Source organism: Enhydra lutris, unplaced genomic scaffold (assembly GCF_002288905.1).
Source record: "Enhydra lutris kenyoni isolate GAN:26980312 unplaced genomic scaffold, ASM228890v2 scaffoldscaffold26, whole genome shotgun sequence".
Classification (NCBI taxonomy): Eukaryota; Metazoa; Chordata; class Mammalia; order Carnivora; family Mustelidae; genus Enhydra; species Enhydra lutris.
The window spans coordinates 13,460,910-13,474,349 of NW_019154110.1; the positions used below are offsets into that span (position 1 = coordinate 13,460,910).

Sequence of the window (13,440 nt, forward strand, 5' to 3'; positions counted from 1 at the left end):
AATAACCACAAGAGTATCAAAAAAGGAACACAGGGGCACCTGGGTGGCTCAGTGGGTTAAAGCCTCTGCCTTCTGCTCAGGTCATGATCCCAGGGTCCTGGGATCGAGCCCCGCATCCGGCTCTCTGCTTGGCGGGGAGCCTGCTTCCCCTTCTCTTTCTGCCTGCCTCTCTGCCTACTTGTGATATCTGTCTGTCAATTAAAAAAAAAAGTTTAAAAAAGAAAAAAAAGGAACACAATGTTGAAAGACTTACAATACCTGATTTCAAAATTTACCATAAAGCTGTGTAATCAACACTAAGTGGCACTGACATAAGGATAAACAGATCAATGAAATAAAGTCCAGAAATAACAGTCACACATATATAGTCCCTAGATTTTCTAAAAAGGTATCAGTGCAATTCGGTGGGGGAAAAAATCTTTCCCGTAAATGTGCTGGAATAGGGCGCCTGGGTGGCTCAGTGGTTTAAAGCCTCTGCCTTTGGCTCAGGTCATGGTCTCAGGGTCCTGGGATCGAGCCTCGCGTCGGGCTCTCTGCTCGGCGGGGAGCCTGCTTCCCTTCCCCTCTCTTTCTCCTCCAGCCTCCTTGGCTACTTTTAAACCTCGTCAAAAAAATTAAAAAAAAAAAAAAAAACTTAAAAAAAAAAATGTGCTGGAATAAGTGGATGATCACAGAGAAAAAAAGTAACCTAGACCTCTACCTCATACCATATACAAAGCTTAAGTTCAGATGGATCACTGTACTATATTAAAAGCTCAATAATGGGGGTGCCTGGGTGGCTCAGTGGGTTAAGCCTCTGCCTTCGGCTCGGGTCATGATCTCAGGGTCCTGGGATCGAGCCCCGCATCAGGCTCTCTACTCTGCGGGGAGCCTGCTTCCCCCCCTTCTCTCTCTCTGCCTGCCTCCCTGCCTACTTGTGATCTCTCTGTCAAATAAATAAATAAAATCTTTAAAAAAAAAAAGCTCAATAATGTAAAGCTTGTAGGAAAGTATCAATAGAAATATGAGAGGGAAGTATATTTTCATGATTCTGGGGCAGGCAAAGATCTTTTAGCATTCAGAGAGTAACCACAACAATAGTAACTGATGTATTAAACTTACCAAAATTCAAAAGCCCCCGTCATCAAAAGCCACTGTTCAGAAAGTAAACAGAAAAGCCCAGAGTGGGAACAACTACATGCAACTCACTACCTACCAAATAACCTGTATCCAGAATAAATTGAAATCTCTGAGATTCCATAATTTTTTTATAAATTTAAAACCTGAATAAAAGATTTTAACAGACAATTCACAAAGAAGACAGATAAATGGCCAATAATCACATGAATGCACAAAAATATTAGTCAGCAGGAAAATGCAAATGAAACCATAAGGAGAGATCACCAATACATAATAGAATGTGTAAAATAACATGACAGGCAACACCAAATGCTGAGGAAGACATGTGGTGCAAACATTGCTGATGGAATTTTAAAATGGTATAGCCATTTGGGGAAAAGGGTTGGCAATTTCTTTCTTTAAGATTTATTTATTTGAGGGGTGCCTGGGTGGCTCAGTGGGTTAAAGCTTCTGCCTTCGGCTCAGGTCATGATCTCAGGGTCCTGGGATCTAGCCCGACATCGGGCTCTCTGCTCAGCAGAGAGCCTGCCCCTCCCCACCTGCCTCTCTACCTACTTGTGATCTCTGTCAAATAAATTAATAAAATCCTTTAAAAAAACAAAGATTTATTTATTTGAGAGAGAGCAAAAGAGATGTGAGCAGGGGGAGGGGCAGAGGGAGAGACAGAATCCCAATCCCACGCAAACTCCCCATTGAGGGTGGGGCCTGATATAGGGCTGCATGGAGCGGTCGGGGGAGGAGGGTTTGATCCCAGTACAAGAAGGAATGGGATGCTTAACCTACTGAGCCACCTAGGCACCCCAAAGGTTGGCAATTTCTTTTTTTTTTTTTTAAGATTTTATTTATTTATTTGACAGAGATCACAAGTAGGCAGAGAGGCAGGCAGAGAGAGTGAGAGGAGGAAGCAGGCTCCCCGCTGAGCAGATAGCCTGACTCCGGGCTCGATCCCAGGACCCTGGGATCATGACCTGAGCAGAAGGCAGAGGCTTTAACCCACTGAACCACCCAGGTGCCCCAGGCTGGCAATTTCTTAAACACATGCTTACTCAATAATGCAACAATTTGTTTCCTAGGTAGTTACCTAAGAGAAATGAAAATGTACATCTACAAAAGACCTACACAGGAATGTTCAAAACAGCTATTCTTTTTTTTTTTTTTTTAATTTACTTATTTGAGAGAGAGAGAGAGAGAGAGAGTGTGTGTGTGTGTGTGTGTGTGTGTGTTTTTAAGAGGGTGGGGTGGGAGGAGGAGAGGGGCAAGGAGAGGGGACAAGCAGACTCTGTGCTGAGCCTGGAGCCCAATACCGGCTCAATCTCAGGACCCTGAGATCACAACCTAAGCTGAAACCAAGAGTCCAACGCTTAATGGATGGTGCCCCCCAGGTGCCACTTAACAGCCGTATTTATAAACAGCACCAAACAAGAAACAATTCAAATGTTTATCAATAGGATAATGGAAAAAAAACTAACTGTAGTATGTTCATACAGTGGAACTGGATAAATCTCACCCACTATGTTGACCAAAAAAAGCCAAACACAAAAAAGTACATTAAGTCTATTCACAAGAAGTTTCAGAAAAGCCAAACCTAAAAAAAAAAAAAGAAAAATGACTGACTGTGGAGAGGTGGGAGAGCTAGATTATGACTGCAAAGGGGCACTGAAGAAATTTTCCAAGTATAAAACTGTTCCATGTCTTGACAGGGGTATGAGTTATACAGATGTGTGCACTTCGCAAAATTAATTGAATTATATACCTAAGATTTATACATTTCACTACATGTACATTTTACCTCAAAAATAAAAACTGTAGGAGCACCTGGGTGGCTCAGTTGGCTGTGCCTCTCCCTTTGACTCAGGTCATGATCTCAGGGTCCTGGGATTGAACCCAGAGTCAGGCTTCCTACTCAGCAGGGAGTCTGTTTCTCCCTCTCCCTCTGCCTCCCCCCACCCCCACTGGTGCTCTCACTAGCTCTGTGTGTGTGTCTCTCTCTCAAATAAATAAATAAAATCTTTTAAAAATAATTAAAAATAAATAAATAAAAACTGTAAGCAGTCAGTGGTGTATCTTAGGAATTTTAAAGCTACTTCTGTATATTCTAGGGACAAAGGACAATTTGAATATGGACTCTGGACTAGATAATAGTATTGTGTCAATACTAAATTTCCTAATTTTGATAAATGTACTATGGTTAAGTAAGAGATTGCCCTTATTCTTAGTAAATATGCGTTATCAATACTTTGTGGTAAGGGAGTGTAACGTTCCTAAGTGACTCTAAAAAATACATAAAATGCATACATATATACATAGAGAGACAGAGAAAGAGAAAAAGAATAGTAAAGCAAATACAGAAAAAAGTTAAAAACTGATGAAACTAGGTAAAAGGCATAAAGGAAATTCTTTACTATACTTTCAACATTTCTGTAACTTTGAAATTGTATTCCAATAAAAAGGTAATTTAAAAAAAAAAAAAAGAGCTAACACCAGAGTGGTTTTATCTATTTAAAAATTCCAATGAGGAAAACCAGTTCCTTTTTCTGCCCTTATGAGACTATAAGATTGGATCACCTTAATCTAATCTAACTCCCTGATTTTACAAATGAAAAATGAAGTCCAGAAAAACTAGGTCAATAGTCAGATAATTAGATTGCAGTGGAGTCAGGTTAGAACCCTGATCTCTTGACTCTCACCTCAATACTCTTTAATAGTTTTTAGAGTATTTTTAGCTTAGAAACCCAGCTAGACTTATTTACTTAAAGGTTATCATTCAAGGATGGCTGACATACAATGCTACATTAGGTTCAGTTGTACAACATAGTGATTTAACAATTCTATACATTACTCAACGCTCACCACAGTAAGCATAGTTACTATAAAACATTAGTTCAACACTATTGACTGCATTCTCTATACTATGCTTTCATCTCCATGACTTATTTATTTTATAATTGAAGTTTGTTTTTCTTAATTCCCTTCACCTATTTCACCCATCCCCTACCTACCACCCAGCCAACCTTATTTACCGTATAGAGTCTTTTTTTTTTTTTAAGATTTTATTTATTTATTTATTTGAGAGAGAGAGCAGGAGCGGGGAGGGTCAGAGGAAGAAGAAGACTCCCCGCTGAGGAGCCAGAGGTGGGGCTGGATCCTAGGACCCTGATCAGGGATCAGGACCTGACCCAAAGACTGACACTTAACAGACTGAGCCACCTAAGCGCCCCTGCATATTACTCTTTACTAGAAAAGAACAATTGTAATTCGGGGTATTACTAGAACCAAAATTCTGACACTTAAGACTACAATTTAGGGGGAAGAGGAAAAAAAAGACTACAATTATTTTGGGATAAGCAGCACACTGATTAAACCAGAGTACTTTTACAGAAAAATGTATCCTCCATTACAATCTTGGCAATAAATAAACCAATCTGGACACACACTCACAGCTTATAGAGGGATATGGCCAGTATGGTAGCACACACTATTTTTAGTCTTGGCTGCAGGCAAGAAACACTGTCTATTCAGAAGGTCTTTTATTTATTTATTTTTTTAATTTATTTTTATATATATTCATTCATTCAAGGAGGGAGGGGCAGAAGGGAGAGGGCAAGAGAAAACCTTAAGCAGGCTCCATACCCATCACAGGGGCTTGATCTCACAACCCTGAGATCATGACCTGAGCCAAAATCAAGAGTCAGAAGTTAAACTGACTAAGCCATCCAGGCTCTCCCAGAAGCTCTTTAAAAAAACAAACAAACAAACAAACATTATGACCCCACCCCCACCCCCATTAGAAGAAAGTAAAGCTGCTATGAGAAGAACTAAGTTGTGTCCCATACAGACACACCAAGAAAGGAAAGAAGCAGAAGTCTGAACCTCAAAATAATTCTCTTAGGATACAGGTGCTGAACTTTCATTTCTTTTGAGTCTAGGAAAGAAAAGTTAATATATTACTAATGTACTGTAACAGGGCAAAAGTCCACCATACTATCTTCCTTTACCAGTGAAAGGAAATTAACTCTTAGCCAGGAACATTATAAACTCTCTATTTCAAACAACTAAGTTAAAGAATAACAAAATGTAAAATTCTTTGATCCTCAGTTTCATGTCTCATAGGGCTAGATATATGGTAATAAAAATGTCCAGTGAATTACTGGAGAATCTAAATAAACAGAGAAATATTTCATGTACATGGATAGAAAGGCTCAATACTGTCAAGATATCAATTCTTTCCAGCCTGATCTACAGATTTGACATAATCCCTAATTGAAGGGGAAGGGCAAAGTCAGAAAACTAACTCTATCCAACTTCAAGAGTTACAATAAAGCTCTAATATTCAAGACAGTGTGATTTTTTTTTTAAAAGATTTTATTTATTTATTTGAGAGAGAATGAGTGAGAGAGAGCATGAGAGAGGAGAAGGTCAGAGGGAGAAGCAGACTCCCCAAAGAGCTGGGAGCCTGATGCGGGACTCGATCCTGGAAGTCTGGGATCATGACCTGAGCCGAAGGCAGTCGCCCAACCAACTGAGCCACCCAGGCGCCCAAGACAGTGTGATATTGACAGAAGAGTAGGAAAAGAGGTCAATGGAACAGAATACAGGGCTCAGAAACAGACCCAAACAAATATAGTTAAATGATCTTTAACAAGGGGGAAAGGTATTTCAATGGAAGAAGGATAGCCTTTTGAACAAATGGGGTTAGAACAAATGGACATCCAACTCCTAGAAGATAACATAGGAGAAAACCTAGAGGATGTTGGGTATGGTGATGACTTTTCAAATATAACACCAAATGCATGACCCATGAAAGAAGTAACTGAAAACCGGACTTCATTAAAATTTAAAACTTCTGCTCTGTGAAAGATAATGTCAAAAGAATGAGAAGACAAACCATAGACTTGGAAAAAATATTTGCAAAAGACATACCTGATAAAGGACTGTTATCTGAAATATACAAAGGACTCCTAAAACTCAACAATAAGAAAATTACCTGATTTAAAAAGATCTGGGGGTGCCTGGCTGGCTTGGTTGATAGAACATGCAACTCGATCTCAGGGTTACAAGTTTGAGCCCCATGCTGGGTACAGGGATTACTTAAAAATGAAATCTTTAAATAAAATAAAATAACATAATAAAAAGACCTGAATGGACACCTCAAAAAATAAATAAATAAATAAATAAATAATCCACAGATGACAAATAAGCATATAAAAAGACGGTTAACATCATATGTCATCAGGGATCTGCATGTTAAAACAAGTTACTAACAAATGCTACACACTTACTAGAATGGTCAAAATCTAAAACAATGGCAACACCAAATGCTGGTGAGGATGTAGAGCAACAGGAATTCTCAGACTCATTGCAGGTGAGAACACAAAACTGTGCAGACACTTTGGAAGATAGTTTAGCAGTTTCTTACAAATATAAACCTATTGTTATATTATAACTCAGCAGTGAGTTGAAATCCTATGTCCACACAAAAACCTGTACATGGATTACAGCAGCTTTATTCATAATTGCCAAAACTTGAAAGCAACCAAGATGTCCTTCAATATGAGAAAATATAAACAAATCCTATACAATAGAAAGAAAAGAACTATTATGCTATAAAAAGACAACAAGGAACCTTAAATATGCATTGCCAAGCTATCTTGGTGGAAAGGATGTAGGGATGAATAAGTGGACAACAAGGAGATGTTTAGGGGAGTGCAATTTTTTAGTATATTACTGTAATGGTGGAAATGTGTTACTACAGATACAAGGTTTTGTCAAAACCCAAATATACAATACAGTGATCCTTAGTTAATCATCATGTATCAATACTGGCTCATCAATAATAACAAAAGTACCACACTAACAAAAGATGTTAAGTATGAGGTAACTGTGTGTGTCTGTACTTATCCTCAACTTTTCTTTAAAGCTAAAACTACTCTAAAAAATAAAGTCTATTAATTTTTTTAAAACTCATCAATAAACTTCTTACCCGGTCTAATGAAGACATTTTCCACAGACAACATTGCTGCTATTGGAAGTAGTAGATCTTCACAATCCAGAGAAGCAGCCTTTATTACTGCACATGTCAGATGTGGAGGGAGAGGAAATTCCACCATAGACAAACCCAACCTGGTCACATGGCCACTCCTTAATAGAAAGATAAGGTTCTTAAGTTCTTTCTATCTTGGGAGAGTACAAATGAAATGTTCATCATTTAAAATAAGTCAGATATAGTTTATATTACCTTAAGTCAACTCCATAAATTCAATATAAAAAACATGACACACTGATCATTGATAAAACATAAAGCTGATATATTCCCTGTTTTCAAGGGCCAATACATCCAAAAAACTAAACAATGAGGCAGAATAAAGTACTATAATAAAAGACACAAAATGCTTCAGAAGCATAGAGGATGTCCTTGAAAAAATAAGAGAATGATAATTACCAAATCTTTCCCCAACACACAATCATAAGAACAAGGTCTGGCTCTCTTATTATTTCATATGCCCAACTTAAAGCCTGGTACTGAAATGGTACTCAAAGATTACTTGTTAAATAATACCAAATACAAATACAGTTTTATTATGTAATTTTAAAATTCAGAATTGTGGCAAAGAAAAACTGAGGACAAAGTCTTATTTCAGATAAATAAATCCATTCAATTCAAACAAATCATTTTCTACTGATAAAGGAAACTATTAAGAACCCTATTTGAAAAAGAGATGGGGGGGCACCTGAGGGGCTCAAGTCAGGTAAGCATCCAATTCTTGATTTTGGTTCAGGTCATGATCTCAGAATCATGGAATCAAGTGATGCATCAGGCTCTGTACTCAGTGTGGAGTCCGCCTGTCCTTCCTTCCCTCTGCTCCCCCACATAATTCTCTCTCTCCCTCTCTCTCAAATAAATAAATAATAAGTAAATAAAATAAAAGAGAGACTGGGGTGCCTGATTGGCTCAGTTGGTAGAGCATGTGACTCTTGATCTTGGGGTCATGAGTTCAAGCCCCATGTGTGACGCAGAGTTTACTTAAAATAAAAATAAAAATTTTTAAAAATAATAAAATGAAACAGAAAGAGATTAACATCTGTTGTGGTTGGGTTTTTGTTGTTGTTGTTGTTGTTTTACCTGTCAATAGCATCACATTGGTAAAGTTGTTTAAGAGCTTCCAAAATGAGTCTCTCATTAGGTGGATCCAAATAGGGAAACCTGGGTTTAAATGAGATATGAGTTAAGATTCCATTCCTTGACCATTGTAAGATTTTACACAGACTTGACAATTTCTTTAAAGGTTTTACTTCTTTTTTTCAAGCCTCCTCTCCCTCTCTTTTTTCCCCCCAAGCATTCTTTTTTTTTTTTTTTTTTAAGATTTTATTTATTTATGACAGAAAGAGATAGTGAGAGAAGGAACACAAGGAGGGGGAGCAGCAGGCAGAGGGAAAAGCTGAAACCCAAGAAACCCAATATGGGGTTTGATCCCAGGACACTGTGATTTTGACCTGAGCTGAAGGCAGACACTTAACTGAGCCACCCAGGTGTCCCTCCCTAAGCACTCTATGATCATGATCAGCATTCAGCAAGGTAGGAAATTATTTTTTCTGAATCACATTCTTTTTTTCCTTTCTAAATTTTTATTTAAATTGTAGTTAGTTAACATACCATGCAATGTTGGTTTCAGGAGGAGAACTAAGTGCTGAATCACACTCCTCTGTTTAATTCAAAAAGCACTTCTTTTTGATCCCCCTTAGCTGGAACACTCACCATTCTTTCCTCTATCTTATTCCTGCCCCATTCTTCATAGACATTTTGACATTCTTCAATGTCAAAACTACTCTGTTCTGTAGCCCACAATTTTTATTACAATTTTATAAAACAGTGGAGAAAAATTGACAGTGGGCAAATATTACAAGTTGATCAACATTAATTCAATATGGTTTTTAATAAAATCATAAGTATATTTAATTTTACCATATTTGCTTTATGTATATTCTTATTTTCTCCTGAACTATCTGAAAACAAGTTGTAAATACAATGCCAATTCACCCCCCAAAATATTTCAGCATGCATCCTCTGAAAATAAAGACAGCTTAGGGGTGCCTGGGTGGCTTAGTCAGTTGAATGTCCCACTCCTGGTTTTAGCTCAGGTCATGATCTCAGAGTCCTGAGATGGGGCCCACATTGGGCTCCACAATCAGCACGGAGTCCACTTGGGATTCTTTCCCTCTTCCTCTTCCTCTCACTGTGTCCTTCCCCCTGCTCACGTGCACCCTCATTCTCTCTTAAATACATGAAAAATAAATAAAATCTTGGAAAATAAAGGCATTCTTACATAACCACAATACTATTAATGAACATTAGACAAAAATATTCACAAAGGGTGGCATATAACCAAGCCTGAATATATATATACATATTGTCTTACTAATAATTACTTAATACTATTGGCACTGGATTACTTTTTCCGCCATAAGTCTTGAGATGGTTAAATCATCTATTCCAATTTCTCACCTTGAAAAAGTCCAACAAAGGACAAAAGGCCCAATACCTTACATAAAAGTCCACTCCAGGATTCACTGCTCTATTTAAAAACAAATAAACAAAAATCTTGTAGACTGTACTACAGTTTTCCTACAACTTGTACCAACAAGTCCTGGTATCTTCTAGAGCAAGAGTCAGCAAACACTTTCTGTAAAAGGCCAGATAGTAAATATTTTAGGTTTTGTAGGCCATATGGTCTGTCACAATTATTCAACTCTGCTGTTACAGCGAAAGCAACCATACATGAATGAATATGCATGGCTCTGTTCCAATAAAATTTTATTTACAAAAACAGGCAGTGAGCCTGGAACATGGTTTTTGACCCCTGTCCTAGAGAGATACCAAATTAGTCAGGTTCTTCTTTTACACGAGTGCCCTTCCAGATTTGTAAAAACTACCATTATTTTTCTCCCTTGATTATACCAATTACTGAATTCTGTCAAGCACTCCTTGTATTATTTGCTTTCTAAGAGACCCACGCATACCTAATTACCATCTTTCAGAAACACTCTAGCTTGTCAAAATCCTCATAAAATGTGATGATATCCATAACTGAACTCCAAATGTAGAGTGACCAACACATAACAGGAATGCTATAATTCCAGTCATTTGGACATTGCAGTTTATTAACATAACTAAAGTCTATGCCAGTAGGAATTTTTTAAAAAACTCTTTATTTTTTAAAAGATTTTATTTATTTGCCAGAAAAAGAGAGCACAAGCAGGGTGAGTGGCAGGCAGAGGGAGAAGCAGGCTCCCCGCTGAGCAGGGATTTCCCCCCCCCCCACCGGGCCCCACCGCCATGTGGGACTCCATCCCAGGATCTGGGGATCATGACCCGAGCCAAAGGCCAACCAGCTGATCCACCCAGGCATCCCGCCAGTAAGAATTTTTTGTTGTTTTCTAAACAGAATAATAATTGCAAGCTCATACTAAGTTGTGGTGATCTGATAATTTCAGATCTTTTTCATGTGTATTTCCTTAATATATAACCCAAACAAAGGCTGTAAGATGTAACCTTTCAGACTTTGGCCTTGTTGATTTTTGCCTATTAAGATCATTCTAAATCTTGCAGTTTTAATCATCTACTGATTAGACATCAAGACATTTTCCAGCAATATATAACCATGACTTCAATATCTTTAATATTTTCACTGAAAATGCTCATGAGGAAAGAGCAAAGTTCAGCACACTATCAGCAAAACCTCCATGTAGGCTATGCTAAGCAATTAATCAATACATTCTGGATTTGGCTATTTGGCAACTATATTCAACAGTCCTGTCACCTTATTCACAAAGATGAGTAAGATAGATAAAACAGATATATAATAGGTAGATATAATCTTATCATATGGTGTGTAGAAAACAAGAGACATTAGATTATCATTCAATAAATTCTTACGGTGCACCTGTTATATGGACAGTCCTATCTTCAAACTAAAAAGGAAATGGTTTATTATGACATAGTCTTTTTGTGAACCATTTTGATTTATGTGGATTACTATAAATCACCATTACATTCTCCAAAACCATTTTTTTCTAAAAAAACTCTGCTAGAATTTGCTGAAGATCAATTCCAAGCATACTGGGCCGTTGTTTTCAGATTCTGACCTTTTCCTTTTCCTGAATGACAAAGTCAAAACATTTGTATTTCTTACAATTTTCTGGCAACCTGTTCTGCATAATTTCTCTTATATAACCCAAAATCTGCAAGTTAATACTGGCTCTATTTCTCCTTATTCTACACACATACTAAAAAGAGAAAGGGGGGGGATAAATAAATAAATAAACAAAAAGAGGAGAGGGACATCCAGCTGGTTCAGTTGGTGGAGCATGTGACTCTTGATTTCGGGGTTCTGAGTTCGAGCCCCACAATGGGTGTAGAGATTACTTAAAAATAAAATCCTAAAAAGAGAGAAGGAGAAAGAGAGAGAGGAGAATTTTTTTGTTTTTTGGCTTTAGCATCTTGAGGACTTTTAGTACATTCTAAGTCTTAAAACTTAAGATGGTAAAATTAACTCAGTGCAGATGATGATATTAAGTAATTATTATTCCTACTTCTCTAATATATATATTCTTAATTATATGCCACTCTTAATATTATTCCTATTTTTCTAATACATATTTATTCTTGATTATATGTTGCTTTGTAATTATATATTATTTACAAAAATCATATTATGATTATTATTTTAAAATCTGGGTTCATCTGAAAGCTTTCTGTTCAGCCATTTAGATTTATTTAAATGGTTCTTCTTTCTCATTGGTGTCGTTCATGATTACAGTGAGAATTTCATATATTATATGCTTTGCTCTTTCTAAGGTGTATATTCTCATTTAGAAAATCTCTAGTTTTAAACTATCCAGAAAATATTTTAATTGGCTTTCCAAGAGTATACAATACATATTTGGATATACCTAGTAATTATTTCCCTTCTTATGAACACACAGTCACCTTCTCCCACAGTTTCTGACACTTTTGCAGACAATTTAGACTAAAATTAAGACCAAGAACAGTATTTTCCTTCATTATTTCCTCTATCACGTATAATTTCAAGCCCCTACAACATTATTCTATCCTATGCCAACTAATTATATAGTTTAACATTTGAGGAACTTAACAGCTGTTCCATTCTTTCTTTCATGTGTCTGAATCTTGTTTCCTTAATACGATTTAAGTTTAGTGAAAGCGAAATACTATCAGAGTATTACTCTATCTCTCATAGTACTTGCTACAATGCTGGTCACACAAAAGATGCTACCAGAAAACCACTTTCTGGTTGGAATAAGGGTCATTACATACCTTTCATTACAGATAAGCAGTGGTCACTAAATGATCCAAATAAACATCAGCATGGAGCACCCCATTAGGCCAAGGTTAAAACAGGAGCAAGGAATCAAATCACAGGAAAGCACTGCAAAGAAACCTTTTATTTGGGTTTAGCTAAACCTCTAAATGAAGGGGATGTAGGAGTCAAATACCTCAAAAGAATTCTGAGGAGTAACCTGGCTCCATCCTAACAAATTTTTCTCTCTTCAAATTTTCTACATACCTTATAACATCATGTATGGCAAGGCACTTTAAGGTCAGAACTACAGATGTCAAACTAGTTCTCTTAATCTCAGGGATCACATGGTCAGGCATACACTGGTTCCAAAAATCTTTACTATAGATCCGAAAGCATTTTCCTGAGGAAGTCCTGCCAGCTCGGCCACTTCGCTGTAACGCCTCACTCCTTAAGAAGAAGAAGAAAAAAAAGAAGTCCCCAAAATGTACTAAGTAGTTAACATCATAGGTCCTAACCCGTTAAAAACGACCTAATAAACTGTTCTTTGAACAAAAAAGCTTGACATAGAGACTTACTTTGAAATTGGAACCACCTCCAGGATGTCCAACCCTAATCTGGGATTGTGATTTAACTGCTTCACAAAGCCACCATCTACCACATATCTAAGAAGAATGAAAACCAGTTAAGTTTCTAGAATATAAGACTTGTTGATTTTTAGCCAATTCGGATTCTCCTTTTCTACCACACTAGCAACTATATGATGCCTTTTATATTAAACGTAAAACTTGAAAGTCAAGAAATTAGAACCCCTGTGCATTACTAATGGAAATGTAAAATGGTTAAGCCAATGTGCAAAAGGTTTGAAGGTTCCTCTAAATGTTAAACACAGAATTATCACATGACCCAGAAATTACATTATTCAGTGCATACCCAAAAGAACTGAAAGAAGTACTCAGCTAATACTTGTAGACATATTTTTATAGAAGCACTATTCATAAGAGCC

General features: G+C 37.1%; 1 protein-coding gene across 2 annotated transcripts in view; it reads right to left on the minus strand.

Moving 5' to 3' along the window:
- LOC111151648 (DEAH-box helicase 40) overlaps positions 1-13,440 on the minus strand; it is a 47,970-nt gene that overhangs the window by 17,702 nt on the left and 16,828 nt on the right. For both annotated transcript variants that reach the window (XM_022509775.1, XM_022509776.1), the window contains 4 exons: positions 13,013-13,099; positions 12,702-12,884; positions 8,240-8,320; positions 7,100-7,257 (listed from right to left, as the gene is read on the minus strand). In XM_022509775.1, the coding sequence (XP_022365483.1) occupies positions 7,100-7,257; positions 8,240-8,320; positions 12,702-12,884; positions 13,013-13,099 (509 nt within the window). The remainder of the gene's footprint in view (positions 1-7,099; positions 7,258-8,239; positions 8,321-12,701; positions 12,885-13,012; positions 13,100-13,440) is intronic.